We start from the raw sequence: 20310 nt of genomic DNA, 5'->3' as shown, positions 1-20310 counted from the left end.
ATCTCAGTGGAAATTGGAGGAATGCACCCAGTTAAATAGGGTTTGTCATATAATTAAGGAAATTAGAACCAGGTGCCAGATTAACACCAATAAATTGGAGGTATCTGTAAGTGTTCTCTAATTTTGATCGGAGTTCTTTTTAAAATATTTCATGCCTCAGAATACAATTAATTTCTGAAATATGCTTAAAAAACTGCCCTTATACTCCTAGGATAACTTTGAATAAGACTAAGCAGTGAACTTGAAATTTAGGAAATTGTAGGTTGTTCTCGAATTTTGATGTCCACTGTTTATTTGAAATGCTTATGTCACTTCACTCATTTATTCAGTTTTTTTTTGTTTGTTTTTTTTCTTATATCAGCCACTATCAGGTAACCCAGTTTTATTTGCCACCAAAGCTGATATATGAATTTGCCATTTGACGGTTCATTTTGGAACAGAATTTTGAATATTTTCCTTTAAATCTTGTGTAAAACCTGGCACGGCATACATATTGTTGGTTCTATGACAAACTGCATGTTGTTTCTAGACTCTTCTATGCTGGTGGCCGTGCAGCCGAGTTGGAGCGGACCTCCTGTCGGACAACATAACCATATGACTGGTAAGTAAAACCCCAAACATACACTACTGTTCAAAAGTTTGAGGTTGGTACAGTTTGGTTTTTTTAAATGTTTTTGAAAAAAGTCTCTTCTGTTCACCACTACTACATTTACGTATTTGATAAAAATTACAGTAAAAATTTCAAATACCTGTTTTCTATGTGAATATATGTTAAACTGTAATTGATTTCTGTGATCAAAGCTGAATTTCCAGCATCATTACTCCAGTCTTCAGTGTCACATGATCCTTCAGAAATCATTCTAATATGCTGATTTGCTGCTCAACAAACATTTAAAACCATTCAAACATTTGTGGCAAGATTACAAAAGAGAGAAATTAATACTTTTATTAATCAAGGGTGCATTCAATTTATCAGAAGTAACCGTGAATACATTTATAATGTTGGAAAGGATTTATATTTACTAAATTGTTAAATAAATTTCATAAATGTTGTTTATTGAACCTTCTATTCATTAAAGAATCCTGAAAAAGGTATCACCATTTCCACAAAAAAATGTTAAGAAGCAAAAACTGTTTTTAGCTGTTTTAATAATCAGAAATGTTTCTTGAGCAGCAAATAAGCATATTAGAATGATTTCTGAAGAATCATGTGACACTGAAGACTGGAGGAATGATGCTGAAAATTAATCTTAGATCACAGGAATCAATTACATTTTATGATATATTAAAATAGACAACAGTTCTTTTAATTTGTAATAATATTTTGCAATATATATATATATATATATTGTATTCTTGATTAAATAAATGCAGACTTGGTGAGGAGCAGGCATTTTTATTATTTTTTTTTTTTTCAAAAACATTAAAACATTGTAATTTTTCTGTACTTTTGACAAGTATGTATAACATTGTTACCCAGTAGCGCTTATATTGCTTAAATACCAGAGGTGTAAAGTACTCAAACGTTTTACTCAAGTGAAAGTAAAGATACTATTAAAAGTACAAGTATCTGGCCAAAAACATACTTGAGTAAAAGTAAAAAAGTACAACTTTAAATTGTAAACAACAGTAGTTGATGACAGAAAAATCATAAAAGTTGTGAAAATGAACCCTAAAAGACGTGTCTGTAAAATCACCAACAACTTCCAGAAAGCTGGGGTGATGGTCTGACAATCTACTGTCCTCAGGAGACTTTGACACAGAATTACAGATGCTACACAGCAAGATACAAACCTCTGACCAGCTCCAAAAATAGAGACCGTTGTGTTCACTTTGTGTGGTTTCTGAAGTGGTCCTGTCCCCTTGCATTATATGGACTAAAAATCTTTGCTTGTGTTCATCTGAAGAAAGTCATAAACATCTGGGACGACATGAGAATCTAATTTTTGGGTGAACTATCACTTTTAATAACAATGTGATGCAGAGGTTATAAACATATTCCAGACAGAATGCAAGAATGGGCTGAATTAATGAGGAGAGTCATAGAATTAAAACATACAACATTAATGTTTTGAAAGACCACTTTTTTGTGTTGTCTACGTCACTTTCTAAAAGGATAATTAATATTTTAATTGTTTATTTGGGGCATTTTGGGGGGAGGCTTTTTCTCCATAAATATTGCTACATAATTATTTGTGACTAATTATATGAATTAATGAGAAAATCATGTAATTATTAAGATTAAAAAAATATTCATTGAGAGTCCAAATTCCTACTCAATGCGTCATATAGTGACATATTATTAAAACAACTTATACACTACCTGGTAAGAACATCAATAAACATGAATTACAATTAAGTGAACATGCAATGTTCATTTAAACACTTTTTTGGAGATTTGTAACATTTAATTAAAAAATAATAATTCCCAGAGAAATATTAATTATATTTACATTTTTATCACTGATTTTATTTGGACTCAATCTTGTGCATTCAGCCAATATATTACACAGCTAATGTCTCTATCAAAACAAAGAATAATGAATAAACTGTTTTGGGGGAAAACACAACTTTGCTACCTCAACATGCTTCCTCAGATTTGATGGTGAACTTTTGAACCCAGACATTTATCTGATGAAAGTCATAACTGAAGTAGAACTGTGTGTGTTCTTGATGCATGAAAACAATGATCATTGGTTCTCATGTCAAGCACGCACGTTTGAGCTTCCGTTTCCCATATTTAATGTGCATAAGATAAAATAAAAATGTTATGTACTTTTTAAGTTGAAATACAATTATAAGGAGTAAAAAGTACGTTTTTTTTCTTCAGAAAAGCAATCAAGTAAAAGTACAAGTAGTCAGTTTAAATTGTACTTGAATAAAGTAAAAAACCACCAAAATAATACTTAAAGGTCCCATATTGTACACCTTTCTGGAATTTTATTTTAGGTTTTGAATATATATTTGCGGTACAAGTACCAAAAACCATCTCATCATATTTTTACAGCTCCTCTTTCAGCAGCTCTGCTAAGAACAGGTCAATTTTGGCCTGTCTAATTAATATTCATGAGCCTATCTTCTGATTGGCCTGTTGTTTTCTGAGTGACGCATGGCCAGGCCAATCACAGGTAACTAGTTAGGGCCGACAACAACAAACAACAAACTGACAATTTACAATCATTTGTAATTGTATACATTGTCGTGATTAATTGTGGCTGGAGGATGGATGGGACGGTGGGTGGTGCTCGGGATGGTGACTGAAGGCGTTGACTGAGTAGTTCGGACGTCACATTTTTACAGAAGGCACAAGGGCTCGTGAAAAAGCACAGCTACTTTATGCAGGCTGTGTGCATTTTACTGTGGACTGACTGTTTTGAAACTTATATGGTAGTTACATAGCCCCTAGACCTCAGTTATTATGAAAAAAAGCCAGGAAATTTCAGTTTTGACAATATGGGACCTTTAAGTACAATAATCAAGTAAAATTACTCAAGTATTTTACACCTCTGTTAAATACCATTAATTTGATGGGTTTGTGGCCCAAGATCAGTGTTGCCAACTTAGCAATTTTGTTGCTAAATTTAGCAATTTCTCAGACTACCCTGGCTACTTTTTCTTCCAAAAGCGCCTAGCAACAAATTTAGCTATTTTAAAAATTGATTTGGCAACATTTAGCAACTTTTGATAAGTGACTCTTACTATAAAAAGTCGCATTTTCCATCTAAATTACACAAAAAGAGGAAACCAAAGATGCCAGTACACACATCACGTAAATTAAGTTAGCCCCTATTCGCAATTGTTCAATTTAATAATAATAATAATTTAATAGCTGAATAATTGTTCATTTATGAAACACCTTGTGAGTAGCTTGTACCTGCAATTGTTGATCAATTAGTACACTGTAAGAAAAATATCTTGAAAACTGGTAAGGTTTCCAGTAATTCAATTCAAGTTTATTTGTATAGCACTGTTCAATACAATTCAATACAAATAATTCAAGGTTGTGTTTAAAATTAGTTGTTTATATTTTAATATTGCTTTATACATTTTATATTATTTTACGAACAAATCTAAATTAACATATATAAATATATATTTTTAGCTGAGATTTGATGCAGTGAAACAATTTTGCATTGTGATTACGTGAGACATCACAATGTCATTTAGCCACTTTTAGCAACAAATTAACCTTCCTTTAGCAACTTCCCCTGAAAATTAGTTGGCAACACTGCCCAAGATGCTGGGATGGGCTTCAGTCTGTTCTTGTCTGTTGTGCTGTTGAGAGGTTTGCGATTGTAGGTCCGTGTAGCTTCGCTTTTTATTGAATCTCTACCTTACTTTCACTCCCTGTTGTTTAAAGTGATAATATATAACTTAATTCCCACCATATTTCTGGTGTTATCTTTCAAACTAATCGAACTAATTTGATCGTTCGCTTTTAAAACCGTGAGCGCAGCACGTTAGCATTCTTTAGCCAGTTAGCTTGTCACTCGCGGTTCCATTGCGTTTCTATTCGCGCCTACTATTGTTTTCTTTTCTTTTTTCTCGCTCCGTTTTCATTTCTCTCTCGCTCCGTTTTTCACGAGTTCATCAAACAATAGTGGTAAGTTAAGTTGGTATCATTCATCAATCACGGTGAGTAATGGCTTCTTCTCCTGCTATTGTTGTTTGCACTGTTTGCCACATGTATAGTTTATCTGTCTCTGTCAGCAGCGAGGGATTCACATGTGATAAATGCAGGGAAATAGTTAGGCTGACAAGGTTTTAGAACTAGAGACACGCATCCAAACTTTAGTTGAGGACAGTAAGAATGTGAGGGCTGTAGATACTGCTTTGGATGCGACTAGCTCAGGGAGTCCTGTACATTGTTCGGTTTCGGTTGAGCCCATGCAGCAGGGCAACTGGGTGACAGTGAGGCGGCATAGTCGCGGGTCAAAACACCACTCTTCCATTCCGATCAGAACATCAAACAGGTTCTCCCCACTCGGTGACGCACCCACTGAGAAACCTGATGAAAGTGCTCTAGTTATTGGCGATTCTATTGTACGGAACGTGAAAATAGAGACACAAGCCACCATAGTCCATTGTTTACCCGGAGCCAGAGCGCCTGACATCTTGGCAAATTTAAAAGTGCTGACTAATGCTAAACGTAAATTCAGTAAGATTGTTTTCCACGTCGGCGCTAATGATGTTCGACTTCGCCAGTCGGAGATCACTAAAAATAATGTTAAAGAGGTGTGTGAACTTGCAAGTTACGATGTCAGACACCGTAATATACTCTGGTCCCCTCCCTGCTTACCGGGGCGATGAGATTCATAGCAGACTGTCGTCACTTAATGGCTGGATGTCTAAGTGGTGCCCGCAAAATAACATAGGCTTTATAGACAATTGGAAGAATTTTTGGGGCAGACCTGACCTGTTGAAAAGAGATGGTGTTCATCCCTCCTGGGGTGGTGCCGCTCTTCTCTCTAGAAATATGGCACATAGTCTTAGAGTATTTGACTAACTGGGGCCCAGGTCAGGAAGCAGACAGACTGGCTAAACCGACCGTCTGCTAGCCGCCTCACGTCACAGAAGTCAGTTAACTCTCAGCACATAGAAACTCCTTCACCTAGATATCACTCTATAGAGACTGTGTCTGTTCCCCATACTAGAAAATACAGAAAACATCCAAACCAAAGTAATAGTAACAATTTAATTGATGTTCAACAAATAAAAAACAGATAAACACATGATAAAGCTTGGCTTATTGAATATTAGATCCCTTTCTACAAAAGCACTTTTTGTAAATGATATGTTCACTGACCATAAACTAGATGTGCTTTGTTTGACAGAAACCTGGCTAAATTTGCTGATTTTCTATCTGAGTTAGTGCTGGCTGCAGATAAAGTCCTAATTGCTGGTGATTTTAATATCCATGTTGATAATGAAAAAGATTTGTTGGGATCAGCATTTATAGACATTCTAAACTCTATCGGTGTTAAACAACACACGTCAGGACCTACTCATTGTGGAAGTCATACTCTAGATTTAATACTGTCACACGGAATTGATGTCAGTGGCGTTGAAATTTTGCAGCAGAGCGATGATATCTCAGATCATTATCTAGTTCTGTGTATATTCCATATAGCTAAAACTGTAAAGCCAACTCCTTGTTACAAATATGGTAGAACCATCATTTCTACCACAAAAGACTGCTTTATAAATAATCTTCCTGACTTATCTCAGTTCCTCAGCATATCCAACAGCTCAGAACAACTTGATGATGTAACAGAAACCATGGACTCTCTCTTTTCTAGCACTTTAGATACGGAGTCCAACACCGTGGTATAATGAGCACACTCGGGCCCTAAAGAGAGCAGCCCGGAAAATGGAGCGCAGCTGGAGAAAAACAAAATTAGAGGTATTTCGTATTGCTTGGCAGGAAAATACTCTCTCCTACAGGAAAGCCTTAAAAACTGCTAGATCTGATTACTTTACGTCTTTTTTAGAAGAAAACAAACACAACCCCAAGTATTTATTCAATACAGTGGCTAAATTAACAAAAAATGTAACATCAGCAGGTGCAGACATTACCCAGCAACACAGCAGTAATGACTTTATGAACTACTTTACTTCCAAGATTGAAACTATTAGAGATAAAATTGTAACCATGCAGCTGTCAGCCACAGTATCGCATCAGATAGTACGCTATAGATCCCCTGAGGAGCAATTGCACTCATTCTCTTCTATTGGAAATGAAGAACTGTATAAACTTGTTAAATCATCTAAACCAACAACCTGTATGTTAGACCCTGTTCCATCTAAGCTCCTAAAAGAGAGCCTCTTCTGAATATTATTAACTCATCATTGTCATTAGGATATGTCCCAAAAACCTTAAAACTGGCTGTTATTAAGCCTCTCATTAAAAAACCACAACTTGACCCCAAAGAATTAATTAATTACAGACCGATCTCGAATCTCCCTTTTCTGTCAAAGATATTAGAAAAGGTAGTATCATCACAACTATGTTCCTTCTTAGAGAAAAATTATATATGTGAGTATTTCCAGTCAGGTTTTAGACCGTATCATAGTACTGAGACTGCTCTCATTAGAGTTACAAATGACCTGCTTCTATCATCTGATCGTGGTTGTATCTCTCTATTAACTCTACTGGATCTTAGCGCCGCGTTTGACACTATCGACCACAACATTCTTTTAAATAGACTAGAAAATTATTTTGGCATTAGAGGAAGTGCACTGGCATGGTTCAAATCATACTTATCTTAACGCCATCAATTCGTGGCAGTAAATGAAGAGGTATCATACCAATCACAAGTGCAGTATGGAGTACCTCAAGGCTCAGTACTTGGCCCCTTACTTTTCATGCTTTACATGTTACCCTTGAGGTCAACCGGAACTGGGAACACTTCCCAAAACACCCGATGTACTTGTTACATCGTTAGAAGAATGGCATCTATGCTAATATTAGACTGTTTCTTTCCTATTCCTAGGTCACCGTAGCCACCCAGATCCAGACTGTATCCAGATCAGATGGTCACCGTAGCCACCTGGATCCAGTCCGTATTCAGATCAGATGGTGGATCAGCACCTAGAGATGACTTCTACAGCCCTGAACGTCAGCAGAGACCAGGACAACTAGATGAGCCCCAGAGACTGATCCCCAGTGAAGACCCTGTCTCCTAGACGGCCATCGGGACAAGACCACAGGAACCAGATGAGTCCTCTGCACAATCTGACTCTGCTTTAGCCTAGATTTAAACTGCTGATTTTGTCTGGCCAGAGGAGAATGACACTATTTCGACACACTATTTCCCCGTCTAAATACTGTAAAGCCGATATAAAGCCACCCAGCTTTATATCAAGCTGATGTAAAGCTGCTTTGACACAATTTGCATTGTTAAAAGCGCTATACAAATAATAGTGACTTGACTTGACTTGTCGTCGACCATCCGGCGCCTCGGGACTCCACTTCTCCGGCTGCGCTTTGTCCCTCCGGCTCCGTCAGGCTCCTTCATCCCCTCAGCTCCACCTTAGTCCTCTGTCGCTCCAGCTCCACTGCAGCCTTTCGGATCCATGCCTCTGCGTCGGTCGCCGGAGCCATTAGCTCCAACTTGGCCCTCCGGATCCTCCTCATCACCCTGGCTCATCGGCTCTCCGCCTCGGGCTCTCCGTCTCCGCCTCCTTCATCACCGCACTGGACTCTGTTCGCCGTCCTCCTCCCGGGTGCCCGTCCTCCTCCCAAGTTTCCACCCGTCCTTCTCCCTGTTGTTCCTACGGCGCGAGGACACGCCTTCCGGGAGGGGGGCGATTATGTCATGCCTCTGGACTGTCTGTGTGTGTTTTCATTCCCCATGTGCTCCCCAGTTTCTCCCTTGTTTGATTGTATGATTTGGTCCAGGTGTGTGTCTTTGCAATTACCCTTGTTACCACATGAACTTAAATCCTAGTCTGTGCATTCTGTCTCTATCGGGTCTACTTTGTTGTCTATGTGTGTTTCTATTATTAAAGACTGTTAATGCCACTTCGCGTCTCCATCTTTCCTTCTGGCAGTGTAGTGTGACATAGTACACAAACATTAATGTAAACAAAAACTTATGTTGGATGTGATTAATCGTTTGACAGCACTACATTTCAAATTTTAAGAGTTAATAGATCCAAAAGAATTGATATGGAAAATTCAAGTTATGCTTTAAAGGCATAACTTGTATTACACAAACTCATTTAAATTATTGATTCAGTTTTCTTATGTTAAAGTTTCCATGACCATGATTGTATATATATATATATATATAATACATCACTTTCTTTTAAAGGAGAGAAAAACCCACACATTTTAGGAAACCGTGTTTATGATTCATTCAGGACGGTGACGAGTCTGCTTACAGACATGAGGTTAAAGAGCTGGCTGTCTGGCGCAGTCTTAACAACCTGGAGCTCAACACACTTAAAACAGTGGAGATGAGCGTGGACTTCAGGAGAAACCCCCCTGCTCTCCCCCCACTCACCATCATGAACAGCACTGTGACTGCAGTGGAGTCATTCAGGTTCCTGGGCACCACCATCTCTTAGGACCTGAAGTGGGACACTCACATTGACTCCATTGTTAAAAAGGCCCAGCAGAGGTTGTACTTCCTTCGCCAGCTGAGGAAGTTCAACCTGCCACAGGAGCTGCTGAAACAGTTCAACTCTGCCATCATTGAATCCATCCTCTGCACTTCAATAACTGTCTGGTTCAGCTCAGCTACCAAATCTGACCTCAGAAGACTACAGAGGATAGTCCGGACTGCTGAGCGAATCATTGGTACAACCCTTCCCACTCTCCAAGAACTGTACTTATCCAGAGTGAGCAAAAGGGCTGGCAAAATCACTCTGGACCCCTCACATCCAGCACACTCCCTCTTTGAACTGCTGCTGTCTGGTCGACGCTACAGACCTCTGAGCACCAGAACGACCAGCACAGAAACAGTTTCTTCCCTCAGGCAATCCATCTCATGAACACTTAACAATAAACATGAAACACACAACACTATCATTTATTTATTTAACACACATACTTATTACATTTCAAATTTGCATCTAACATACCTGTACATACTAAATTGTCTATTTTGTATGTGTTTGTGTTATTTTGCTTATTGTCTATTTTGTATATTATTATTTTTATTATCTGTGTCTTGTCTTTGTCACTGTCATTCTGTCGCACTGTGGAGCTTCTGTCACCAAAACATATTCATCGTATGTGCAAACATACCTGGCAATAAAGCTAGTTCTGATTCTGATTCTGATTATTGGCATTGTACTGTAGATACCAGTACAACATGTGTTCCTTGTCCTGCATAACTTGCACAGATGAACCCAACAGACATATAACATGTTTTCCCTGCACTGTGTGTGATCCAGGTATGTGCCCAGTGATAAAAGCATTAAGTTAATGGTAAAGATTTATAAAACACACTCAATATGCTTAGGTTCTTTGTTTTTGTGTTCACAGCCCAACATTTAAAAGTGCACAAGGCCTGCACGCGCTCTGCAGATACTACTTGTGAGCCACAGGAAGGATTCCATTGCATTAAACTAAATGAAGACTCCTGTGAATTAGCAGTGGAGCACTCCGCATGTAAACCTGCACAATATATTAAACAAAGGTGAGTGTGTATGTGTTCCTGTTGCTCAGTGGTAGAGCATTGCGTTAGCAGCGCAAAAGGTCGTGAGAATCAATGTGCGTCTGCTAAATGCATAAATGTTAATGTACTCAATAGTAGAATTTAAAAAAAATGATAAAATGTATGTATAGTATAACATTTGAAGTGGATCAAGAACGGGTATTGTTTTGGTTTTAGGACAACTCCTAAAATGGGTATCCCTTATTCTGCCCCTTATTTTCCTATAAAGAATCACAAGTATCCCTTATTTTCCTTTATAGCATCCCTAGTTATATTGTTAGGCAAAGTTTAAATTGTGTGAATTTTTAACTACTGTTTTACTTGGTCTGTAATGAATTACTTTTTAAATAAAATGAGCAAAACACACTTTGTGGTGAAAGGAGCATTACGATAAGACGATCTTGAGGCTTACTACTGAGCAATTTTAACATTCACAACATGCAAACATCAATACAACTATTTACGTTATTAAAAACAATCAACATGTAGTAAGAAACACATCAAGAAAGCCGGATGAACACAAAGGTCATAGTATAGTATAATATAGTATAGTTAAACCATGGTAACCACAAATTAACCATGGTTTTGCTACACCATAGTTTAACCATGGTGTTTGTAGTAAAACTGTGGTTATACAAATAGTAGTCAATACACCAAAAAAAACCATGGTGACTACACCTTTACTACAGTAAAACCATGGTTAATTTTCATAGCGTGCCGTCACTCCTGTTGCGTTGCACATGCGTGGATTAAGTCAGTATTTCGAGTTTCTCAGTATTTCGAGAAAGTTTCTAATTATTATGAGAAAATAAGTCATCATGAAAAAGTTTCTCTATCAAGAAATTTCTCATTATTATGACTTAAAGAAATCATTTTTTTTTCTCAGCTGTGGCGGAAACGGCCTTCACTACTTTACAGTAGTGATGGTGAAATGAAGCTTTTCGAACAGGGATGTGCATCTCCATAACTGAGGCCGACGTGATACGCATCTCGATGCATAGCCAACGATACGATACATTGAAGATACTACATATGAAGCATCTAGCGATGCGATGCGATACGATTTTAATTCAATTTGATTCAACACAATGCTATTCGATGCAATTGAAAAAATATGATAACTTTTATTTCTTTGGTTCAGACAGACAGCAAATCATAAATTAACTTGTGTCTTCTGACTTTCTAACGCCTCGAGGCCTGTTTCATAAAACAAGTTTACCAAATAGGCCAGGCTCATTTCAGTCGGTCTGACTCACTGTCAAATGATTTGGTTCCATAAAGCAAATTTAACAACGATCAACCTCAGTCACTGTGGCTACTGTCAGGCTAAGCTGAGCTCACTGACCAATAGGAATGCAATGATATTACCACTGACTCTCTCACATACTAGCCTTTCTCTCTGGTTTTATAACAGCTGTACCTTTTATAGTTAGAACAGATAGCATTAGAACATTACAATCTAACATTGCTCTTTAAAGCATTAACAATCACTAAACTAAAAGTTAAAATCACTAAATTAAAACTACATTTTAACTGCTACAAGAAACACACATTAACTCATCTGAGCTTATGTCAAATTTACCTTAAAGAATGTCTGGAATTTATTATTATTATTTATTTATTTATTTATTTTTTTTTTTTTTTTCATTTTTACTTATAGAGATAATTCATGGAAAAGTGGCCATGCTAAATTGAAGATTTCTGCCAATATTTCACCTGGCAGAAAAACAATAGGCCTGCTATTAAAATGAATGTCATGATTTCCACTATGACCACTAGATGGCAGCAGAAGATCATTTATTGTCTCATTTACCATTTCCACTTTGTAATATGGTTTTTTTCACATGTTTTGCTAATGGATTTATATTTAGACATAAAAATCACAATTATAGCATTTAAAAATCTCCTTTTTGTCAAAATTCAGCATTGTTTTGTATTGAAGTATGAAGCAGCAAGAGTTTTCAACTCATCGGATCTACTTGAATCACAGATGGCCTATTTTGAATTCAAAACGGCAATTTTCAGTGATAGGTGGCTAGTTTGTATCGTTTACAATCTTCTCAGTTTCTCTCAAATGTAAATCAAATGCACATTCACAAACATGTGGGTAATTTTTATTTCTTTTTTTTAATTTATTGAGATACTCATAAATGAACTGATTTGCCGCCTTAGGCAGTGGATGTTTTCATAAGGGTGGCCAGTCTGTGGTGGCACAGAAATCTTCTTTATTTCAGTATAGAAATGTAGCCTATTTGACTACACTGGACTGTTTTAGTGCCTAAAACACAACTGAATACAATTAATTTGTACGTAATTGTAATTGAGAATTTGTGAAGTTGTGAATTAGATCAGGTAATTGAGTTAATATGACCATTTTTGTATTATTTTTGTATTACCCCCAGGTATTTATTTTAAGAAAAGGGCTCATATAGATTTATTGTTCAGTCCGCTGGTTCTGGGTCTCAACACCCCAAAAGCTTGTCCTCCATCATTGCACAGGCCTATTCATGGATGAGACATGCAGATAGTTAAAAGTTTAGTCAACCTTCACTGAATTGTATATAATCAATGAACTCTGAAAAAAAAACAGTCATTGTTTAGCACTATTGGTTGTCAAAACATTGCTGCACTGTGCTCACATTTAGCCTACCTGTGCATTAAAAAAAAAAAAAAAAAAAAAGACATCTATCATCTTGTGCCCTGTGATCTCGAATTGCAGAATATTTCAGTACATGCATTTGAGAGACTTTCTTAAATGTGATGCATGTACAGTTTTGCAGCTTTAATCGCAATTTTGGTAATTTCATGATTTAACTGACGATGTATGCACGTATAGTTTCTTGTGCGGGTTATTATGAAGTGAGAGCGTACACCTCATATTCGCGTACAGTGAAGAGCGTGCGCCGTGAGCACGAACATTATGAAGCTGCAGACTCGGAGCCTGCTGCATCCACAGTCCCGCACCTAGAGTCCCGCATTTTCAGACCCCTCGTTTTTCGAGACAGCGCCTCCTATCAAATTGGATCGGAAAAACACATGGATAAACACGTGAATAACCGAAACGTGAGTATAATTTTTTATTTATTATTTTTTGCAAGCTATGGGCGCAGGTTTGCCTTCTGGACAGACGAGGCAAAATGCTTATTAGAGGCAAAAACTCAACCTCTGTATAGGCTAAAAAGAAGCAGAAGCACCACACAAGATGTCCCACAGCACGTCCAAGCAGTCCAAGATCGGACAAGAACTGAAGAAGCACTGGTGGACTGCATTGTGACTTCAAAGGGAACAGAGCAGCATTTAGTGGTACTCAAATGGTCATTTTTCATCATTTAAAGATTAGCATTCCTAAATGACTCACCCAGGGCTGTGATCATTGTCAACTTCAACATTGTCAATTGATTATCCAGTATGCTCTTTAGCTATATTTTTAATGGTTATGCCAATTATTCATTGATGGCTTGTGTATATATAAACAACACTTTTTGTTTGCCCCGCAGGATGTTCTCAATGGGAAACCATCAAAGTGGTTCCCCCTAAAGCCACGTGTGCCAGTCTACATGGACAGTGAGCAGCAGTGTGCCATTCTTTTTGAACACCTCAAAGCTCTGCTACACAATTGTAAAACTCAACTGAACTTCACAAATGAAGTGGAGTTCATTTGTAGTTTTCTTTTTCCTGAGGTAGGCCTGCACATGTTTGTCTATTGGATTGTTTCTATTATTGCCATATATGAAATGTTTTATACATTAATTAATTAATGTATTTATTTATATGGACAGGCCATCATTCATGGCCTATGTGAGCTGCAGGCATTATCCTGGCAGGAGGCTGAGGAGGTGTTCCTTCGTGGCCCTACTTATCACCCTAGGTATGCTTGTAATTTGCATTTGCAAAAAAATGTTTATTATTACACAGTATTTTTGACAATGGCATTCATCTTTTATTTTAGTGAAGTTGAGGAATTTGACCGGGTGATTGCAAAAAGAATGAGAAAAGAAGCAACATTTACCTACCAGAAAGTAATTATTTTACCTTATGCATTTACATTACATTACATTTATTCATTTAGCAGACGCTTTTATCCAAAGCGACTTATAAATGAGGAGGTTTTTTTAATGCAATTGAAGACGAAAATAAAGTCACTAACACAATTCTTTCTTCCTTTTTTCTTTGCTTTCTCCTGTTTACAGCAAGATGACAGTGATTAAGGCGATCGTTAAATAAAGTACAGAATTGTTTATTATTGGTGTTTTGTCTATTATTTGAGTTTTGCTTCACATTCAAAATATCAAAAACAGGTTTTGTAATGTTAGCATGGTATAATGTTAATTAGACCATTATATGTTGAACTGAAAGAAAAATGGAATTTGAAACATTGTACAAAAACAAATATTGTAGCAATATAATATCACATAATATTTTTCAGAAGATAGTTCAATCTGTATGTGTATCCGTTACATCAATAATTTCCTTTCAATTACACCCACGCTCAAAAAATAAATACTGGGTAATTAGTTAGTTTGAGAACACAATGATTTTTTTTTGCCACATGCATTAAGCAGGAACGCAAATATTTATTTGGATAACTTTAAATAAAAGAGACCGTAATACTGCATTCTAATGTGTTCAATGGTATCTGGGTGCGGTTGGATAAGGGTGTTATACGATCTTCCGAACAGCAGGAGGCGCTGTCTCGAAAAACGAGGGGTCTGAGAATGCGGGACTCTGGGTGCGGGACTGTGGATGCAGCAGGCTCCGAGTCTGCAGCTTCATAATGTTGGGTGAGCACAGTAAAACCTCTGACAGGACAGGAAAGTTTGTTTTACTGACATAACAGCATCTCATCAGACCGCAGTTCACTGTTGTTCTACTGAAGCTCATTTGGCACCTGTACCTTTTCCTCGCTCGTGACTCGCGCCTGGTGCTGAGGGCAAGCTGAAGCGCGCGTCTGAAAATCTCCCGTTTGAGAGATACGGCGGTTCAGCGTCTTAATAAGTGTATAATAAACACGCTTTTGAACTCATTAAAAATGCAAAACAAGCAACAACAACAACAAAAAACGTTGAATAAAAATGTTTCAATACATTATTTTTAACAACTAAGCTTTTGATTATTTATGACGTTTTATTAAATAAGACTTACCCCGTTTTTGCGCCACTGGATATTTGCATGACTTTCTAATATTTACAAGATGAAAAATATACTCGCGTGACATGTCAGTTATGCACGGAGGAAAACAACACGTCTCAAATGCATTAAACAGCACACATATATTCGCTGTTTGCCATGCTGGATCGATCTGATCCATGATCGACAGAGTTCTCAAGTGTTTTTTTTTTTTGTTTGTTTGTTTGTAACAGGGTACAGAAAGAAGAGCCAAAATATAAAGTTAATACATTCACAGACAGCAACAGCTGGGTCATTCTACAGACACGTCCACTTCTCTGTCCCTAGACTTTACAGAAATATTACAACTGAAATACACATTAGGGTTACAATTTTTTTATATTTTAAAATGAAACAATATGCCATTTGAACAATTACACCTTCCTGAGCCATCAATGTGGCATTATTATTATTTTTTAATTAATTATATAGAATTCCAAACACCACAAAACTGCTCGTCCCCACAGCCATGTACAGAGGGAAAGTGCTTTATTTTGAGGTCAAACACAGGATTTTCTACCATTTAAAATACAAAAGTCTATTCATAACTATTAAATATATGATGTAAATGGCACAAAAAACTAAATGCTAAATAAATATTATAAAATATATAATGAAAATACTGTGGTGCCCTGGAGTTGTGTAACTGGTGTTACTTTCACTGGTGTTACGGTGTTACTGTACTGTTTTTGTCTGTCACATTAAATAAATAAAACACAATCTGCTTATTTCTTGCATTTTCATTATTTTTCTGTAACTCTGATTACATATGTTGAAAAAAAAAAACGAGAAATAATATTTCATAAAAACTTTTAATATTGCTAAAGAAGGTAACACCAGTGACAAAAAATGATACATATGGTCTTGAAATAATAACAAAAAAGCTAAAAAATAAATAAATAAATAAATAAATAATAATTAAGCTGTCATTTATATGTATTCATAAAGTCAAAAGGTAATCTAATAATGTGGTCTAAGTTTAAATGTTAAAAAAAAGAAATACATTTTAAGACATCTTGCCATACCAAAAGTGGACGTTTCTGTAGAATGACCCAGCTGCATTAATGTTTTATTTCTTCTCTGTGTAAGTATTTTTATAAGTAACATTGCTGAACAGCGCCCCCTGGTGATGATGATGATGAAGAAGAAGGAGAAGTAGTTTAACTAGTTTTTGCTAAGTCACAGAGTTTGAAGCACAGGTTTGAACGGCTGACTAATGGATATCTCTCCAAAACGGGAAAAGGTTAAAGCAGCTCAAGTTGGAGACGGCTGACAGGAGGAGCCTGTTTCTTCTTCCCTGGTGAGACTTTTTCTGTTGAGTCTAGTTCGTTGATTTTGGTGGCTCTGTGATGTTCCATTAGAAATAGATAGAAATAATAACTCTGTTTTGAGGCAGTTTTGAAAATGATTACGCAACATCGTCTGTCGTCAGGTCTCGTCTCTTCATTTAAATTCATAAGTCATTTTGACGATGGCTAAAAGCTATTTGATGTTGTAGATGTTGACTTTTGGTTTCGGTTTGTAGGGGTTTTTTCAAATCGACAAAATGCAAGTTAAAATTATTTCACTGCTTCTTTAACACCTTTTCACCATAAAGCCCGACAAGCGTTTCGTAGTATTATTTTCAGGTCTTTCAGGGTAGTGTTTCCTCTTTTCCACGCTTTCCTTCCATTTTAAATAAGTTCGTTTAAAAGCGCCAACATTTACTTTCATTTTCAAATTAGCGGCAATTTGGATTCAATTCAAGCGTTGAATTTTCATTCGTTTTGTTAATAAAAGTATGTGCTACACTGTATTTTGTTGTTGCTTGAATGTTTACATTTACATTTATTCATTTAGCAGAGGCTTTTATCCAAAGCGGCTTACAATGGAATACATCAATCGATCTTAAAGAGGCAAATATACACAGGAAGTGCTCGTCATACATACTTTCAAGCATTGTTCAAATAATTACAAGTCAGCTAACTGTGTTCTGTAGCATCTGCGCTGTGTTGCTAAAACTATCTTTTGGATCTAATGTAATTATTTCCCACATCCAAGTTCCAGGTTATAATATGCAAAATTCTGAACATTAATCTCGTAATTTTACAATAAATAGTGAAACTTACCAAAATAAAGGCTTCAACATCTAAAAAACGCATATTTAAGGGGCTCCTCTTTTGCTGGAAGTTTTCAGACAGCTTTCAAAATGGCCACCAGACAGCGTGAACACATGGAGACTCGTATCTCAGTGCAATGATCTGATTGACTTGAAATTATAGGAGGTATATAGTAACAAACACATCAATTGGTTAAGACATCAAGTAGGATAATAAATAATTTTTTTTTTTCATAATCTGACCTCAAAAATGGAAGTGTGGGTATGTGAGCTTAATAGTAGGGCTGGGCGATATATCTCATGCGATATTGATGCACATCTATTTATTAGTTAATAAATTAATTACATCTATCAGGCGATTCATCTGCGATAATGAACGCGATATTGCTTAGCTTGTCAGTGATCTACGCCTCCGTGTATTAAATGCCACTTTGTGTTTTTGACTCACAAGAGTCATTTGTTAATGAAGCCGACTACACTGGCACGCTGCGTGCGCGTGCAACCATCGTTGCACAGATATTGAAAGACGTGTTTTTGCCATTATTTTGCGTTACACTGTCATCGCTGCGGCTGAAAAGTAGCACATGAAACACTGCTTACATTTATATTTTATTCTGTGATAATTCTGGGGCACAGCTTTTTCACCACCCCGGTCCCTGATAGCACACGTACATCAAGGAGACGTCTATTTGACATCTGCAAGACGTATTTTTTAGGGTGTTTGCTCATCTGCAATACGTCTATAGGACGTCTCCTTTTAGATGTCAAATAGACGTCTATTAGATGTCTTTAAGATGTTTATGATTTAGAATGTATGTAAAACTGACATCTTATAGATGTCTGTCAGATGTTTGTAGACAGCAGATGCTTTCCAGATCAACAGATCTTTAACAAACATCTTGCAGACGTACGTGTGCTATCTGGGGTAGATCTGCCCCAGAGTGACAGGCAATGGGTTTATCGGTGACATTATTAACAGATTTACTATCCGGCGTCTTCTCGTAATCTCCGCGACCTGCTTCTCTTGGTGTTTTTACACAGAGAAAAGGCGAAAAAACATACTGCATGGTCCAATAGCGGAGAAGCAGTGCTATCCTCTCAGTATGGAGCATAAACAAAACAGTTTCCCAGAACTCAACGCGGCGTGACGTCAGCTTCACATTCTCTATATAAATGTAATGTATGTCTTAATTGCTTAGATTTTTATAACGCAGAAACGGGCATCACTCGTTTATTTGTTCATGTTTTAGTTGGTTAGGTTTGTATTTCGTTAATCTAAAACACAAACAAACATTAAATAAACGAGCACTGCCCATTTCTGTGCTGTTCTGTGTACAGTCCTTACCGAGGAAACCGCTTTGTTTCTGCAGTGAAAGAGCCTCCTTCTGACCAATGACGGAAAATTGACCAAATGTGAAAATTAACCCGTTTTGATGCTGCAAACACAGAGTTGTAAATGTGAACAGGTGGATCGACAAGAAGATAATGCATTATAAAAATCTAAACAATTAAGACATACATTACATTTACATTATTTAATTAATGTAATAATTGATTAATAATGATTGTTTAAATTAATATAATAATTGATACATCCATTTTCTTAAAAATATATAGAACTTTTTGTTTTGTGAAAACCTGTAAGTCATGCCTTTTACAGTCATTTTACAGTTTAATATGTTACCATATTCATTTCCCTACTATGCTCATATGATATTTTATTTGTGCAGGTGCATTTAAAAAAATGTCTCAAGTCTTACATTTCAGCTTAAAAATCCTGCAGATACTGAGTTTAAGACGACTTAAGGGAGCTGTTTTGGTCCCATAAATTTATCAAGATTAAATAGTTACTAAGGACTTTGTAGCAACGCTTGGGGAACACTTAGATAATTAAGGGGAATACTTAATGACAGCCTAAAGGTTCCTTCAGTTGACCCTTAGGATTCTTCTTGCAACTCAAGTTTCACTAAGGGTTCCCTTAACCTTATAACTAAGGGATTTCTTAGCTTAAGGGCTTTCATGCAACCGGCCCAGGCTTCCGGTCTCATCCCCGTCCAGCTATTTTTAGCTTTACAAAACCGTTGGTTTGCTGCTTGATATTGAGAATTGGTGTGTCTTATTATTTTAATGTATTATCTTAATTATGCTCTCACTGGTTTGTAGTGCAAACAGTTTTACCGTTTAATGCACGTTGTTATTCTTCTCGTTATTTCCTTACATAGCAAAATGGTGAATAACATGTTTACTTTTGTATATCAAACACTGCTATTAACCTTTTCACATTTTAATAAGCCTCTGACACTTTTAAAGCAGACATTCATAATAGCACATTAACACAGAACATTAGCTATAACCTTTTTACTTAAACTCTTCACAGAATACACCTGATTACTCGGTTTACTCAAGAGGAGTCGAGCCGAGTGTGAAGAGGAAGAAGTGTTTGTTGGAGTCTCTGCCACAGCATCTTCTAAAGCCTCCATCAAACTGATCATCTGAAGACAGAGAACCAGCCATCAGGATCTGAAACAGCCCTTATATTCATTTAAACACAGACCTGAAGTCCCTCTCAGTGGACAGGAATGCCGAGTACTGGGATCTAATTCATTATTTAATGTGAAGTTGTGAAAAAAATAGCTTCATGAAATCTGCGGGTGAAACGTTTTTATTTACTTTCAAATTGACTGAATAATCCTCGCTTGCACTTTATTTGGACATGTTGTTGTTAAGGACCTTTATATCCACTGTTGCTATCACCATTGCTGCTAATTTGGGACTATGTTTCTGTGGATGTGCCCGTGCTGAATATGAGATCGATGGAGAATGTTGCACCATGTGTGCCCCGGTACAGTACCAATGTTTATTTCAGATTCTGTACGATAA

At 36.8% G+C, this 20310-nt stretch overlaps 1 protein-coding gene across 1 annotated transcript; it reads left to right on the top strand.

The window, feature by feature from the left end:
* The first annotated feature begins 1385 nt into the window (after positions 1–1385).
* LOC131549589 (PWWP domain-containing DNA repair factor 4-like) lies at positions 1386–14374 on the top strand. The gene is made up of 7 exons (XM_058791901.1): positions 1386–9903; positions 9995–10148; positions 13265–13469; positions 13664–13846; positions 13946–14034; positions 14116–14185; positions 14357–14374. The coding sequence occupies exons 1-7, from the start codon at positions 9822–9824 to the stop codon at positions 14372–14374; spliced, it is 801 nt and encodes a 266-aa protein (XP_058647884.1). The 5' UTR covers positions 1386–9821.
* Positions 14375–20310: the final 5936 nt, after the last annotated feature.

This window comes from Onychostoma macrolepis, chromosome 11 (genome assembly GCF_012432095.1).
Source record: "Onychostoma macrolepis isolate SWU-2019 chromosome 11, ASM1243209v1, whole genome shotgun sequence".
NCBI classification, from domain to species: Eukaryota; Metazoa; Chordata; class Actinopteri; order Cypriniformes; family Cyprinidae; genus Onychostoma; species Onychostoma macrolepis.
This window is presented reverse-complemented; position numbering and strand designations above follow the sequence as displayed.